General features: G+C 42.8%; 1 protein-coding gene across 7 annotated transcripts in view; it reads right to left on the bottom strand.

The window, feature by feature from the left end:
* The window catches only part of EHMT1 (euchromatic histone lysine methyltransferase 1), a 75,942-nt gene that overhangs the window by 41,033 nt on the left and 20,193 nt on the right, over positions 1 to 14,716 (bottom strand). The window contains exon 1 of one of the 7 annotated variants that reach the window (XM_075835041.1): positions 9,576 to 9,673. The exons of 4 other annotated variants lie outside the window; for them this stretch is intronic. Coding sequence is in view for 1 of the 3 variants with exons in the window: in XM_075835039.1 (XP_075691154.1) it covers positions 2,084 to 2,089 (6 nt within the window). In the remaining 2 variants the exon portion in view is untranslated. Of the gene's footprint in view, positions 1 to 1,559; positions 1,583 to 2,083; positions 2,223 to 9,575; positions 9,674 to 14,716 lie in introns of those variants that run through there. 2 more of the 7 variants (XM_075835039.1, XM_075835043.1) reach the window with 2 other exon arrangements.

Here is a 14,716-nt window from a genome sequence, read left to right as displayed (position 1 = left end):
CAACATTGAGTGGTCAGTGAGCATTACACGAATTCACAACTCTCCCTGTGACGAATGAAAGGCAATCTCCAGCCCCAGTCAATAGAATAAATTGGAGAGAAATATACAAATCTATGGACTAACAAGGTGTAGAAGAAAATCTAGGCAAAGGAGATCTGTTACTCCGTAGATAGAAGTTACGAGCTCCCACCCGTCCCCTAGTCAAAAAAAAAGATGGTGGCCTTCTTGGCGGATGACAAAAAGCCACCTTTTCGATTTAGTCAACTTGTAAACGCATGGAGTCATTGCGCACGTCAACGCACTTCAACCAGCCTGGTATGTTCTTGGGGTGTCATCTAAACAACTGGTCGTCCATGAGTAGTGAACAAGATACTGTTGACTTTAGGAGCCACTCGAGAAGCCAACTGAAAGAACATTCATAGACATCAACCCATAAAATTTCGGTGTCCGTGACCAATGTTTAGGTGCATTGGCTACTGGACTCCAAGGATTCGTCCAGTTCTTGACTAAACTTTAATGATTATCGTCAGTGAGATCCAAGAGGGTCAGGCGACCGGAGATAGAGCGTCTAGATCAGAAATGTCTCTTCGCCCATCCATCACCAAACTAACCTTATGGTGTTGTACGAAACCTTCTATAACCAAGTCAATGATGCCGCAAAACACGAAAGAAAAGCATAATAACCTGTGTTAAGGATTACAATAGAAATATGCTGCTCAATGTTGTGAAAAATCTAAAAATCTAAGCTACTCTACTGCGCGGTCTTTTTTGTGAAGACGAAATGACTGTGAATCGGAAAGGTAGAGGTGTAGTGAGGTGTTTAGGGATCTCTAGAAAGGAAAAGGCAGATAAAGAGAGAACGCCACACAGCCTGCTTAATAAAACATGTCTGCATCGCACCGCAAGGAGACGATAAATCACATCCAGACGAGAGGCTCAAGTGAAAAAAAAAAAAAAATGGATATAATCTTACAAGACCTGATCTCATGGCTAAAATTTTAGGTCACATTAAGAACCGATCATCTATGCCCATCATAGGAAGGCACATTTTTGTAGATTGGAAAACGGTCTCTTGGTTGAGGCACAAACCGAGTGCCTCATGCCTCCATGATCAGGGCCAAGTAAAACGGGCCACAGACAAAGAATTGGTTAAGATGAGATGGATAGTCCTATAGTTTGGCTGTACTTGTATACAGTACTACAAAAATCTCAATGGCGACTTTAGGCATTTACGTTCATAGACCACGATGGACCTAAACTAAAATTTTGTTGGAATGTTGATGGTTAATGGCCTTTGTTCCCTACAATAAAAACAGGATACGGTGGCTACAAAAAAATAAAAGAAATTCAAATATAAATTTAACCATTTAGATAAAATGAAAAAGCGAAATAAAAATTCTAAATTTGTCCTCTTGATCTATAATCATCGTTGAGGACAGTGAATCTGCTCTAGGGTTGTCTAGTTGTCATGTCATTGTTAGACATTAAAAAACAAGCAAAAAGAAAGAAAAAAAAATGAAAAAAATTAGGAATTACTATAAAGGCAAAGTGAATCTTACCCGAAAGGCCCAATAATCACCCACAAACTCCAGGAGCCAGCACGCATGGGCCTTACAGAGACAAAGAGGCCCTCATACATGAGCTGTAGTCTGCATTGTGTTCGGGTCCAAAGATCTCTTGAAATGATTAAGGGCAAAAAAAAAGAAAAAGAAAGAAAGGCTCGTTCCTGCAGTGAATATTGCAGACAGTGGTGTCTAGACTGGTCTCTCATACACGTTACAAGAACCCAGTATCAACCAGCAGAACCACCAGAGATAGCAGGGGGTTCTTTCGAAGCCCAAGCCATGACAACGTTGGATATTTTTCTACCTGCACATTGCAGAACATTCAAGTATTAAGTAATTGGCTGATGTAAACCACATCCCCCTCCCCCCCAATCTTTAAAATGACAAATGCAAAATACAGATTTGATATAAAACCCCAAGCTGATACACCATCTTGTTAAGAGCTGGAGCCCCCACCCCTCAAGAAGAGAAAAATATCAAAAACTTGCTGCCTGTAACTTAGTTTCTTAATGCAATACCTTCATTTTCCCCCCAAAAGCAAAGGTTCCCTTCTGCTTTCAATCCAACAAGCCCCCATTAGCCCGTCTTGTGATTGGCAGGAAGGGGGGGAAAAGCCCCGCACCCTCCCAGGATAATGTCGGCTGATAGATCAGACCCAACAAAAGCCAACGGCACGGCACTGTCTGCTTTCATAATAAAAGTCCTCTCTCCTACCACTGATTACCAAGCCCTTCTGCTGGGCTGAGTCAAAGCTCCAGACGTGCAACACGGCCAAAGAGAGGACTTGTGTTTTCTAGGATCTTCCATGTGGAAGGAAAGCAAGAAGCGGAAATAAAAAAAAAATAAAAAGCATAAAGACGGCAAACATGGAGTCTTGTCCTCACGGCTGCCTCGTGCTGGAACAGGAGCAGCTCACAGATTCAATAGAGGAAGTCAAATGAAGAGCGCACAGTAGAGTAGACTGCAGACGTGTATCATGGCACAATTTAACCCAAACAATCCGACTGTAAACTCGTAGGTCGGCTTCAAATCTACTTTTTCAGATGGATCAAGTCAAAGTTGTTCTAGAAAAAGTCTAAAGAAAGAGTGCTCAACAGAAGCAGAGTAAATAGACGAGACCGAAGGGTTGGAAGCGTTGAACTTACGGAAACACAGGGCACGGGCATTGGCTATAGCCCCGCTTATAAGACAAGGGTGTAGTAAACCCCCATAGAATACCTTAAATGGTCAATAAGGTCCATATAATTCTACCCCATCAATGCTATCCCTAGAAATCCTGAAAGTCTAAGTTCTGGAAATTACCGAAGGTCTTAGGACTCGTGGCAAATATCTAATGGCCAGTGTACGAGAAGTCTCCCGGGACTAGACGGGCATGTCCAGATACCATTGCAGCAAAAACAATTTCTCTTCTAGCCGAAAGTTCAGGAACGTTGAGATGTTCATCATTGAAGAAATCGCTCATAAGTAAAAGGTCGTATATGGGATTTCCGACCAATCACAAGAAGGTCATTTTCTCTGAAGATTGCCACCCTGCCTGGACTTGTGCAGAGAGTTGGAGAACCTGCACAACCCTAGGTCATAAGTAGCATTGGCCAGCAAAAAGAGTGCCATGTAAAAGGCCTTATAGAAAAAGGCTCAACTTATTATGTTTATCTGATCTCCAGATTTTTATGGGATTCTCGTTTTACCTAACATCAGACATTGCGGGTCTTATCTAGGACCCCGGAGCAGAGGTGAAGAAAAATTCTGTAGGCTTTGGTCGTCAACCAGAAAAACCCAGGAGCTAAATTTTACTTTTTTTTAGTGGTCAGGAATAAGAACGGTCATAGTCATCAGCAGAAAACTACTCAAAAAGTTAACGGCTTCTAGACTCCTTGGCGACTTGGCTTCTAGGATTTGTCCGGCCCCGACCCATAGATATTAGACTGTTGTTCGATTCTGTCCAAATAAGTGAGATCTCCAGACCAAAGTCTAGAGAGTCTATTGCCGGCTCTAGAAATACAAGCGATCAACACAAAGGTGACTAAAAAAAAAATCAATCCTTCCAGATGTAGGTGTGTGTATAATATACATGGACACAGACTCCAGGGCTTTTACATATCTTGAAATTTAAAGAAGTTTCTGTAGCTCCCTCAATGGCACAGACGGCCTGAAAACCGGCCATCCCTGGTCAGATTAAAGCGAGTAAAAGGGGTTGTCCCTATTAGGGAATTATGAGGTAATAGAGGGGGGTCCTCTGTTCAGGATCCTCATCTCGTGGCCAGAGTGGAGAGCGGTTACATAGAGCGTCTCTCTCTCTCTCTGTATGACATGTCCTGCATTACACAGACAACACATTTATTTGAATGGACAGCGTGCAATGCTTTATTTCTCCTGTGGTGGCGCTGCAGAAAAATTAAACACTTACTGCCAGATTTCCCCATAGATTACAGCTGATCGCTGGTTATCCCAGCAGGACAGTTGTGATCAGTTTATTGTCAATGGACCCTTCTAACAAGTAGGGATTGTGAAAAGCGGAGAACTCCTTTAATGCTTGTTCAGGTAAAGTATGCTATATACCCAAGCACTGAGCCTGCTACAAAGAGCTGGATGGAGGAAACCACTGATCGGCTACCATCCGCAGTATCAATATTACACCTCACTAGTTCTATTCAAATGAACCTCACTAAGTCCTGAGAAACAAAACTTGTTCATACCAAAGGAACTTGGTTTTGTACTCTTTGAAAAAGACCATAAATAAGGACACGGACAGTGGGTTACGTCAAGGTGTTCCCAAAGTTAACGCCAGCTGAAATATTATTCACACATATGTACACGTCCCTTGAGGTTCTCAGAACTGGAGATATACGAGATAAAGTTGGGGGCAGGGCTCTTTATGCCAGTCATCTCCATGAAGTACAGACAGCCTGAAAGGGCTGATAACAGGGAACAATAGAATGCATTCAACTGCACAGTAAATGGCGATTAGATAGACTTTAGGTTTGGACAGGAAATCTAATCTGCATGCAGCGTCTACAGCATGGCAATAAAACCTTAAAATAACACCAGGAACGTCCAGTCCTCGCTACAAGGTTCCTGCATGAAAGTGTCCTACAACAGCGGGGGACAGATGGTAAGGGTGATCTTGACCATTGTGGACTCCAGCAAGCCAATCCTAGCTTGATCAAGACTTAAAAAGAAAAACGGACATGCAAAAGCATGGAAACGGGTCAAGGGGGTGACGAAAATGCTGACAACATACGAGGTCTGGTAGCACGCCGACGTTCCTTGCAGGATTCGGTGATGGAGATATTAACACAACCCCCAGGCTGCGGCCTAGCCAGGCAAATCCTTGAAGTCCTAGCTTCAGTCCTAGCTTCTGCTCAGTCATTAGAGATGATGCCTGGTTTTGTTTTGCCGTCACTCTCAAGGATTGCATGGAATTAGATCATCGCCCTCTCCTCCTCCATCATCTCCCCCCTCCCCCACGCCTCTAGTGAGCATGCTCTCCTGACTCGCTGCCATTTCCCCACTGCACTGTTTACAGAGTGGATGACCGGCCATACTTACACCACTACAGACATTATAACAGGTCTTCACAAGGAACAATACGGCCACGATACCACGTGAGATAAATGCAGGACAAAGGCCAAACGCGCAAGCGTGTATGTAGCAGGGTTGAGTTAGTGAAACGCACAAGAGCGGAGCTTCTCATGTGTTATCTATGGTTCAGAAGTAGTGATGGCGAGGAGATGCCATTACTCCCGGATCGGTGGGGATCCGGCTGCCTGGACCCTCCCCCCGATCCTCAGAATAAAGACCCTTCTGTCAACGAATCATATGCCATCACTTCTTAAGATGGCAAACCCCTTTAAAGGGAGTCAGTCAGGAACCTCTATAAGAGCAGCTAGACACACTGTATGTAGAGTACCCACAGCAGGACGTAATGCTGGCACTGCCCTCATATTTACTGGTTATGACCAAGAGGTCAAGTTGACGTAAACGGCGGATTACCACGACCCATGATCGGATCCACACAATGCGCAACTCTGAGCATTTACATGCGTTGGAGTCATTGCAATAAAATTTTATTTTGTTAAAGGGCAACTCCAGTAAAAACGGAGTTCCCCATGTGATTATTTAATATGAAGGTCTAGGCTACCATAATGATTAGTTTTTGTTTTTTTTCAAGGCTAGGCAATACCCGCAAACTTTGGAAGCATATCCTAACAACATACAGTGGTTGACTACTCTTGATCCCCATGCGCCTTTGTTTTTCGTATTTTTTAAGGGATTACACAGGGACTACTATTCTGCAGACACAGGAAGGCTTTTCATGCACGCTGTGGATCACACCCAGCAGCCATTTTGCATATTCGTGTGTTATTTACACAGCATGACTCCTTCCCTACTGCTCCAACTCTTCTATAACAGCTCAGCGGACCCATCTCAGACCTGCATTTACAACACACTGCATGGAGTGTCCTTACATGTCAAACCTTGAAAGTAGAAATTTAAACCATTTTCCAAATAAAATACAAAAATATAAGTTCTTAAAGGGGTATTCCCCTGAATCGGCGAGTATCAGCTGCCCACAGAACAGGTGATACGTGTATGATCGCCCCACCGAAACCCCCTGATCCTCCACACTGCCCCCCTTGCAGTGAGGAGCAGCTTGAATGGCGCGGAGGACAAGCATTCAATGCCTACGGGACGGACGGAAACAGCCGAGCGCTGTCGCCGTCAGACACATAGACTTTCAATGTAGCGGCAAACAAACATGCGCGGTCCCGCTACATTTAAAAGTCTTCTCACTGCGGTCAGGCATGGGACCCCCATTCTAGTGATCGATAGGGGTCCCAACGATCAGATACTTATCACCTATCTTGAACGTGTCCATTCTAGGAATACCAAAGAGGTGACAACCAAATATGACCACCATTAAAGCGGTTATCTTAACCCCTTTTTACAGTAAAGCTGGTTTGGCCACTCGTCGTTAGGGGTTGAGCAAGGGACCCCTCTATTATGTCCATACACCCCAGTAGAGCCTATGGAACGGGAAAATCGTATTAAGTCTCGAATGGCAAATCTTCTAAGTTATGGAGAGATACAGGAGTTATTAGGACTCAAGGAACTTTGGATGACAAGTCCATGGTGACGCACATCATTTTCCATATAACAAAAATAATGAAGTTCCTTGAAATACAAATATATATTAATTATTATTATTTTTTTAAATGTGCTAATCTGACAGCGCTACACTTAAATTGAAGAAAAAAAGTTTATTAAAAAAAATGACCAAAATTATAGTTTTCAAGCAAAAATCTCTGGGCAGCAAAACCCCATTTATAGTCCGTTACCCACCCATAATCTAAACCTAAAAGATAGGAGAACGCAGTGCGTATTAAGCAAGCGTCAAGTAATCCTTCCTTACTGTAGGCCAACAACATGAGATAAGGATGTATATGGAGGAAGCGAGGAGAATCAGCCTAAGGAAAATGTCATTATTTGCAATAAGACCCATGAGGACCAAAGCCTCGAGTGACTGAAGGAAAAGGAAGCCCTGGAGAGAAATCAGAGAAACCGTAGTTACGTTATTTCTAAGGAAAAATCAAGACCCCGGACATGAAATAAATAGATTTTATAGAACACCTAAAATGCTATAGATCAGGCCAAATTTATAAAAATAAAAACAATAAAAATGTGTTTTTTAGCAAGATAAACCAATCCACAAAGGTCTATGACAAAATGAAATGAATCCGGTTGAAAGAAATGAAGAAAAGAGAAAGAAAAGAGTTCAAAAAATAAAGCGAAAAAAAATTACAAAAATAACCTATGTAAAAGTAAAAAGGGATTTTCCAAATGATCGATGGACTATACTTGTTTGATCACGGTGGGGTGGACTGAGGTGCGGCGATTTGTTGATGGCTATGGCTGTACCCAGGCCAAGTATCTCCGAGCTGGTGCCATCCCTAGTATAAAAGTGACAGCTCTTCTGGTTGAGAATCATAACTTAGTATGTAATGGACCCCCAGCCCTATAACAAGTCAGTCTAATACACCCGATGTCCTGGCCAAGACAGAACCGTACAAAAACAAAAGCGCGAGGCGACTTCTGGGAACTTTGTGACAATGACTTCTGACTCCCATTTACTCCGCAGTCTACACTAATCCTTCCCTAAACACTTAGCCCTGATCCACAGAAAACAATCACTTCTTGCTCAACCCTCACGAGCCTCTGCTCTATCTGCAGACGTGATGCCATCAAGGCCTGCAACATTTGTAAAGCTCAATCCCCATATATATCCCTTGCTGGATGTCTCCTCTCCCGGAGTGCGATCGTGCAAAAAGCCACCCATGCCGAGATGCGCTGACGATTTCACAAGGCCTTAGTGGCACAATACTGTACCTGGATGAAGGTGATGCCCCTCCAAGAGCCGAGACTGTGCCAGGTTGTGAGTGAAGACATGTGCAATGCTTGTGTGTGAGAGCTCCCCCTACTGGCCAAGCAGGCTCATTGGAGACCATTTCGAGTCGGCTCAGATCAGCAGCCATTTCACAGACATTGCAGGCACCTCATTGTCTTCTACTGCAATCCATACCAGCCCCAATACACCATAGACCTCAGGTTACTTTATGCAAACCGACCTTTCACCTGCAGGCAAAGCAAACCCCTATTGCTCCAGCCCTATACATCTGATCACTTGTAGAATTTACTAGCAAACCTTCCTTCCGAGGCATCTCATCTGCAAAATCGGACTTACCCCAAGCATCGTGCAATAGCATCAAGCTGCTGGATCATCAATATTACCGACGAGGGTCTCTACTGACCCAAGTACAAAATCAATGTCAGGCCATTTGGTAAATGCCCTTGAAGGATCACACACATGGGGTGCTAGAGCGATAGTGGCACAGCTTAGATTATCCATACAGACCCTTATAATGAAAAATCAGGGTGGACGGGGAAAGACCAGGTCTGAAGGACCTTACCGAAGTCTAGGTCTCCATAAGACGATGAGCGTTTGCCCTCAACAAAGGGTCCTATGCGCTCGTATTGATCCTCTGACTAGTGCCCAGCTATCACATGAAATATTTATGCAGTTCTGTAGTCCACTAATATCATGCATCCAGCAAATCCCAGATACTTCATTCTGCAGCTTCAGCAAATTGTCACACGGTGGATATAGATAAAATGTTGAATGGTTGCGATGAACAGGAAGGTATAGATAGGAAGGGTGGGGGGGGGGGGGTTGCAATGTAACACCATGGAAACTGCAAGCCTAAGACTTGTGCCCTACTTTTGCAAACATAAAATACATAATTAAAACAAGAAGTGGAATCCACGGCAGAGAATAGCCGTCATTCAGACACAAGGATTCAGCGCGAAGATATACAGATCTGGTCTGCGTTTCTTAAGGGACCAGGTCGAATATTCCCTCCAGCATGCAGACAAGCCATCGATGGCCCAAGTCGGTAGTTGCTGTATTTTTTGGATTCAGGGTCAAATGCAATAATCTATGGCCAAACTACAACTCCCAGCATGCCCTGCAGAGCTGTAGACTTGTCACAGGTTGCAGACTGCTGGTCAACTGTCAAGACGCAAACGTAGGTGACCCGAACCCAATCACATCGTCTAAGTTTAGGCTAAAAGAACCGAACCTGACTCATCATCTCCTGCAAGAACAAAGGACGTCAACAACAAAGAGGAGGGGGTTACAACACCGACAAGTAAATCCCAACCGAAGACCATAGAAAATCAAGAGTTTCCTCGTAATATTGAAAGACTCCAAGACATGCACAAAGCTCGGCAAGAAGAACTTCACCATCAGTGATCGGACACAGGAACAAGGTGGCTGCTGGTCTTAACGTACACCATGAAAAGACACAATATGGGAGGTAGGACGGGATCCAAGCCATACGTGGGGTCTTCTCATGGATCTAGGCATCTACACATGGGCACAATGTCAAAGAAGTCATCTCCGGCTACGTCACAGTCACCATGCAAAGAGAAGATCTGGTGTTCAGCACCTACCAGACTCTTAAAGTTTTAGTGTCTGGCACATGAAGCCATGCACAGCCTCCCCCAGGGCGAGTCTCAGACATGCAGGCCTGTGAGAGTCACACAACGTGTCCTGCCTTTTTTCTTCTTCTTCTTCCTTGGCCTACAAAGCCTCCGCACCGGGTCACATGACCTAGCTCCCTCTATAGGTAAAATGAAAACTCGCAGCAGCAAAACAACAAAAAAAAAAATAAAAAAAAATCATCATGTCTGGAAAACCATTTCAAATCAGCAGCCATCTCCGACGTCTGCAAAGAAAGCCACGAGGATCCACATCTGCTCTGCAAGGAGGCGAAGAAGGGGGCAAAGATCCAAGGGGACAACGGGAAGGAATGGGCACGTTAGGTCACATCTTTTCTGGAATGGAAATATTCTCCAATAAATGAACACGGGACGTGTGAGAACGGTAGAAAACATGTCACCGAGGCAAGATATTCTTCCAGTACAATGACATGAGGGGCTATAACGTGGGGGTCCTCTAGCTGGAGAAATGTCCACCACCTCGTTGTCCACGCGGCCGGATAATACTGGAAGGAGGTTCTATAAGCCAAGTTCACTGGTAGGGGGGTTTGACACGCAGAGTTTTTAAGATAAACACCACAGGTTTGTAACTTTTTCCCTGGAGTTTTTGGTTTTATCTTTTTGCAGCAAAAAAAATAAAATAAAGCCAATTATGGCGGTTTGTTTTATTTTTTATTGTTTTTTTGCTCAGTGGCGTTTTTTTTAGAATCGCAGCAAGCCTGGCTATCCAGCGTTTATCTGCATTTTTCTGCCATAGCACAGAAGCGTCAATGTGCATTGCAGTTTTTTTTATGGCGTTTTCTCCTGAAAAATCACAAGTGGCAAGGAGGAATCTTTGTAATGTGGAAAACCGCACTGAAAAAAAATCGTAACTATCTTTAAAAATGGCACTTAAAAATGGCATTAAAAAAACCTGAATGTACCAATTTCCTAAAAAGTATATATTTGCATTGAAGACCCTTCTCCTGCCTCAGAATGAAGCTCTTGAGGATCAGCTCCGTACAGTGCAGTATAAAATGAACGGCTGGGTCTGAGGAGCTTATGGCATCTATGGGCTTTGAATATGTCTTCTGTGTATTTAACGCACAAAAAGCTCATTAGATATACATTACACCAGTTTCAATGGATTTGTTAACCTCAGTGTGCTGTGTATAGTGTGATCCATTCTCTATGTGGAAATGGATTGTCTTTTCTGTGCCAAGCAAAGTCAACACTATGGTGGCAAACCAACCGAAGTGGCAAGTAACAGCGACACCGCCAAGTTCAATGAGCACTAAAGAGGCAGCAAGAATGAAAAAAATGCCCCCCCCCCCCCAAATAGCGCCACTCTCGTCCATGGGCTATGTGTGGTATAGTGGAGCCTCAGTTACTTGAATAGGGCTGAGCTGCAATACCAGACACAGCCCGTGGACAAGAGTGGCGCTGTTTCTGGCAAAAAGCAGACCCTTTTTTCTAATCTTATGAAAAAAATCATACCATAACCCCAAATACTCAAAATCTATTCATAAATATCCCTCCCTTTTATCAGATGCCATTTACATTAACTGAACCCTTATAGATCAGGGCAATTAACTTTTCTGGAAATAGGAGTCATGCACAAGACCGTGCCCGTAATTACGACCCGTACAGAAATATGGTACTAAAAAAGTTTTTCTACATTTTTATGGGGGTTTTCCGGTTTTATACCAACAAAGTTTAAACTACTTTATAATGAAAAGTTCTGCAACTTTCCAATATACTTTATGTTTCAATTCCTTACCATTTTCAAGATCTCTGCAGTCAGTGAATAGAATCCTTGTTTACTTCCACTGGCTGAAAACAGTACAGACTTAACCCCTCAATACCGAAGGTATTTTAAACCTTAATGACCAAGCAATTTTTTTACGTTTTTCCATCGTCGCATTCAAAGAGCTATAACTTTTTTATCTTTCCGTCGACATAGCTGTATAAGGACCTTTTTTTTTTATTAGGGACAAGTTGTATTTTTTAATAGCACCATTTTCGGGCACTTATAATTTATTGATTAACATTTTATTTACTTTTTTTAGTACTGGAAAAAAAAACAGAAATCTCACCATACTTTTTTGTGTCTTCATTTTACGCCGTGTACCATGTGGTATAAATAACATAATAACTTTATGCAGTGGGTCGTTACGATTGCGGCGATACCAAATTTGTATAGTTTTCTTATGTTTTACTACTTTTACATAGTAAAAACACTTCTTTTTTTTTTTTTTTAACTATTTTTGTTTTTGTGTCGCCATATTTGAAGAGCCATAACTTTATTATTTTTCCGCCAATGCAGCTGTATGAGGGCTTTTTTAGTTTTGCAGGACGACTTGTAGTTTTTACCGGTACCCTCTTGGAGCACATGCCACTTTTTATCACATTTCTTTGAAGGTAGAATGAACAGAAAACAGCAATTCTGGCATTGTTTTTTATTTTATTTTTTACGGCGTTCACCGTGCGGGTTAAATAATGTAATAGCTTTATAGTTGGGGTCGTTACGGACACGGCGATACCAAATATGTGTAACTTTTTCCTTTTTTCCATAATAAAATATTTTGTAGGGGGAAAATTTTTTTTTTATTTGGGACATTTATTTATTTCAAACTTTATTTAACTATTTTCACTTTTTTTTAAGTCCCATTAGGGGACTTTACTGTGCGATCTTTTGATCGCTTTTATAATACACTGCAATACAGAAGTATTGCAGTGTATTATTGCCTGTCAGTGTAAAACTGACAGGCATTATGTTAGGCCATGCCTCTGGCAAGACCTAACAGGCAATCACTAAAGGCAGACCGGGGGGACTTTGTTAGGCCCCCGACTGTCATAGAAACCATCGGCACCCTGCGATGTGCCAGTGGGGTGAGAGAGGGGGGGCCCCCCTCCCTCTAAAACCACTCAGATGCGGCGCTCGCTATTGAGGGCTTAAATATGATCGGAGACTACGGTTAGTGGTCTCCGATCGTTGCCCTGAAGCCCGAGGCTGTTAGAGTGAAAATGCGGCACTTCAGAACAACTACCCTGAACGTCCGCCTTAAAAATTCTATATGGCGGCCGTTAAGGTGTTGTCCAGGTTGGGGCTGTTTTTTATACTGATGACTTATTTACAGGATAGTTTATCAGTATATGATCGGTGGGGGTCCGACACCCGGACCCTGCACCGATCAGCTGTTCCGGCTGCCGGAAGCCATGCAGGGGTCGGTGCCGGAAGCAGATGGCTCCGGTCACAGTATAGGGAGTGCTGGGGTACTGCAGCTCTGTCCTACTCATTTGAATAGGAGCAGAGCTCCATTACGGCCGCTATACAGTAGTTGGAGCCTTCCCCTTCCATCCTTCGACCCCTGCATGGCTTCCGGCGTCTGGAATAGCTGATCGGTGCGGGGTCCGGGTGTGGGATCCCCATCGATCATACACTGATGAACTATCCTGTGAATAAAGTCATTAATATAAAGAACAAGCCCATAACCAGACAACCCCTTTAACGTATGTATCATGGGCTTTTCATGACGTATATGCATCTGGACAACCCCTTTAAATCTTCTCACAACTGAGAATTTGCTACAATTGTATTTAGCTCGAAGAGGATCGTCTAGACTTGATACTACTGTAGCAAACTCTCTGCTGTAAAAAGTAGTAGGTCGGAAAAATATTCAAGAGATATTCAAGAGATACTTTTCATTATACAATGATTAAAGGGATCGTCTCAACACAGACAAGCCCTTTTTATGGAGCAGATGCAGCGATCAGCTGATTGCCATGGGTCCGGTTCCCGACACCCCCAGCAAAAGAATCTGCGGCCAAGCCAGACATGGCCAGTGCAGGGAAAATTTAGTATTATATAGCGGCCAATCAGATGAACGTAATACATGAGTGGCTTGCGTCGGACAGAGCGGGAGCCGCATTTACAGAGCTGCAGACCTGTATAGGATGCATCAAAGATGATTGACCTCTAACTACACAAAACTACACAAAACGCTGCAACTATCCCCCCCCCCCCCCTAAACATTTATAGCATATCCATATTATACACCATCGTTTTCTGATAGGAGGGGGAAGAATAGTGGTTCCCTTATAAGCAACATGGCCTATGGTGTCTTCTGCTTGATTCAACAGGGTTATCGTGGGTCACAGGACCCCAATTTTCCAGATGTGTTGGTCCCAGAGGTGTGACCGCCACATGTATTCTATGTATACACCAATCTTGTCAATAGTTGGACACTCATTTAATCTTCTAAATCATCGGGTTCGTACATGGAATTTGTTTAGTGTGTTAATTTGACCCCAGGAACTTTTTCATTTTTGTCTCCATTTGTAATTTTTATGTCTATGTAGCCGTTTTAGCCCGTGCTTTTTTGCGGGCCGAGATGTCGAATTTCTAGACATCGTTTTGGTGTACATACATTATTTCTAAGGCAAAATGCATAAATCAGGCAATGCTCTCATAGTTTAGAGATATATATATTATCTGGTTTCATTTTTATTAAATAAAAATGGTTAAACCGTAAAAAAAAAAAAAAAAAAAAAAAAAGATTTTTATATATATATATATATATATATATAAATTTACTGTCCAACCATTTTTATTCAATAAAAATGAGTCACTAAAAAATATTTGTGTTTTTTTCCTTTGCTCCGTTACTTTATTTCATTGTCAACTTTAGTTTATTCTTTTTAACATTTTGATTTATACTTTAGATTTGATTTATAACTTTTCACTTTCAAGTGTAATGTCCTGTTATATGTAATTACGGCCTGTGTATATAAAATGCACATTCATCAGTTAGAGCTTCGCTAAGGGTGTAGTCACACCCGGCAGATTTTGTTGCAGAAATTTTCTGCTATTGAATCTGAATGGAACTTGCAGAAATCCGGGCACCTGCTGCAGAAACAACCACATTCAGATGAATGGAACGGATTTTCAATCACAGAAAACTTCTGGAACAAAACCTGCCACATGTGACTGAACCCTTAAAGAAACGTATACTAGGCAGCTCCGGTGACCTTTGTTAGGCCCCAATCTGCCAGTTTAAAACCGCCAGCTCCAGCAATCGCAATACTGGGGCAGACGGGGAGATGACAAAGGA

The sequence above is a fragment of the Rhinoderma darwinii genome, chromosome 8 (assembly GCF_050947455.1).
Source record: "Rhinoderma darwinii isolate aRhiDar2 chromosome 8, aRhiDar2.hap1, whole genome shotgun sequence".
NCBI classification, from domain to species: Eukaryota; Metazoa; Chordata; class Amphibia; order Anura; family Rhinodermatidae; genus Rhinoderma; species Rhinoderma darwinii.
Note: the sequence above shows the minus strand (reverse complement) of the source record. Positions and strands in the feature narration are given on the sequence as shown.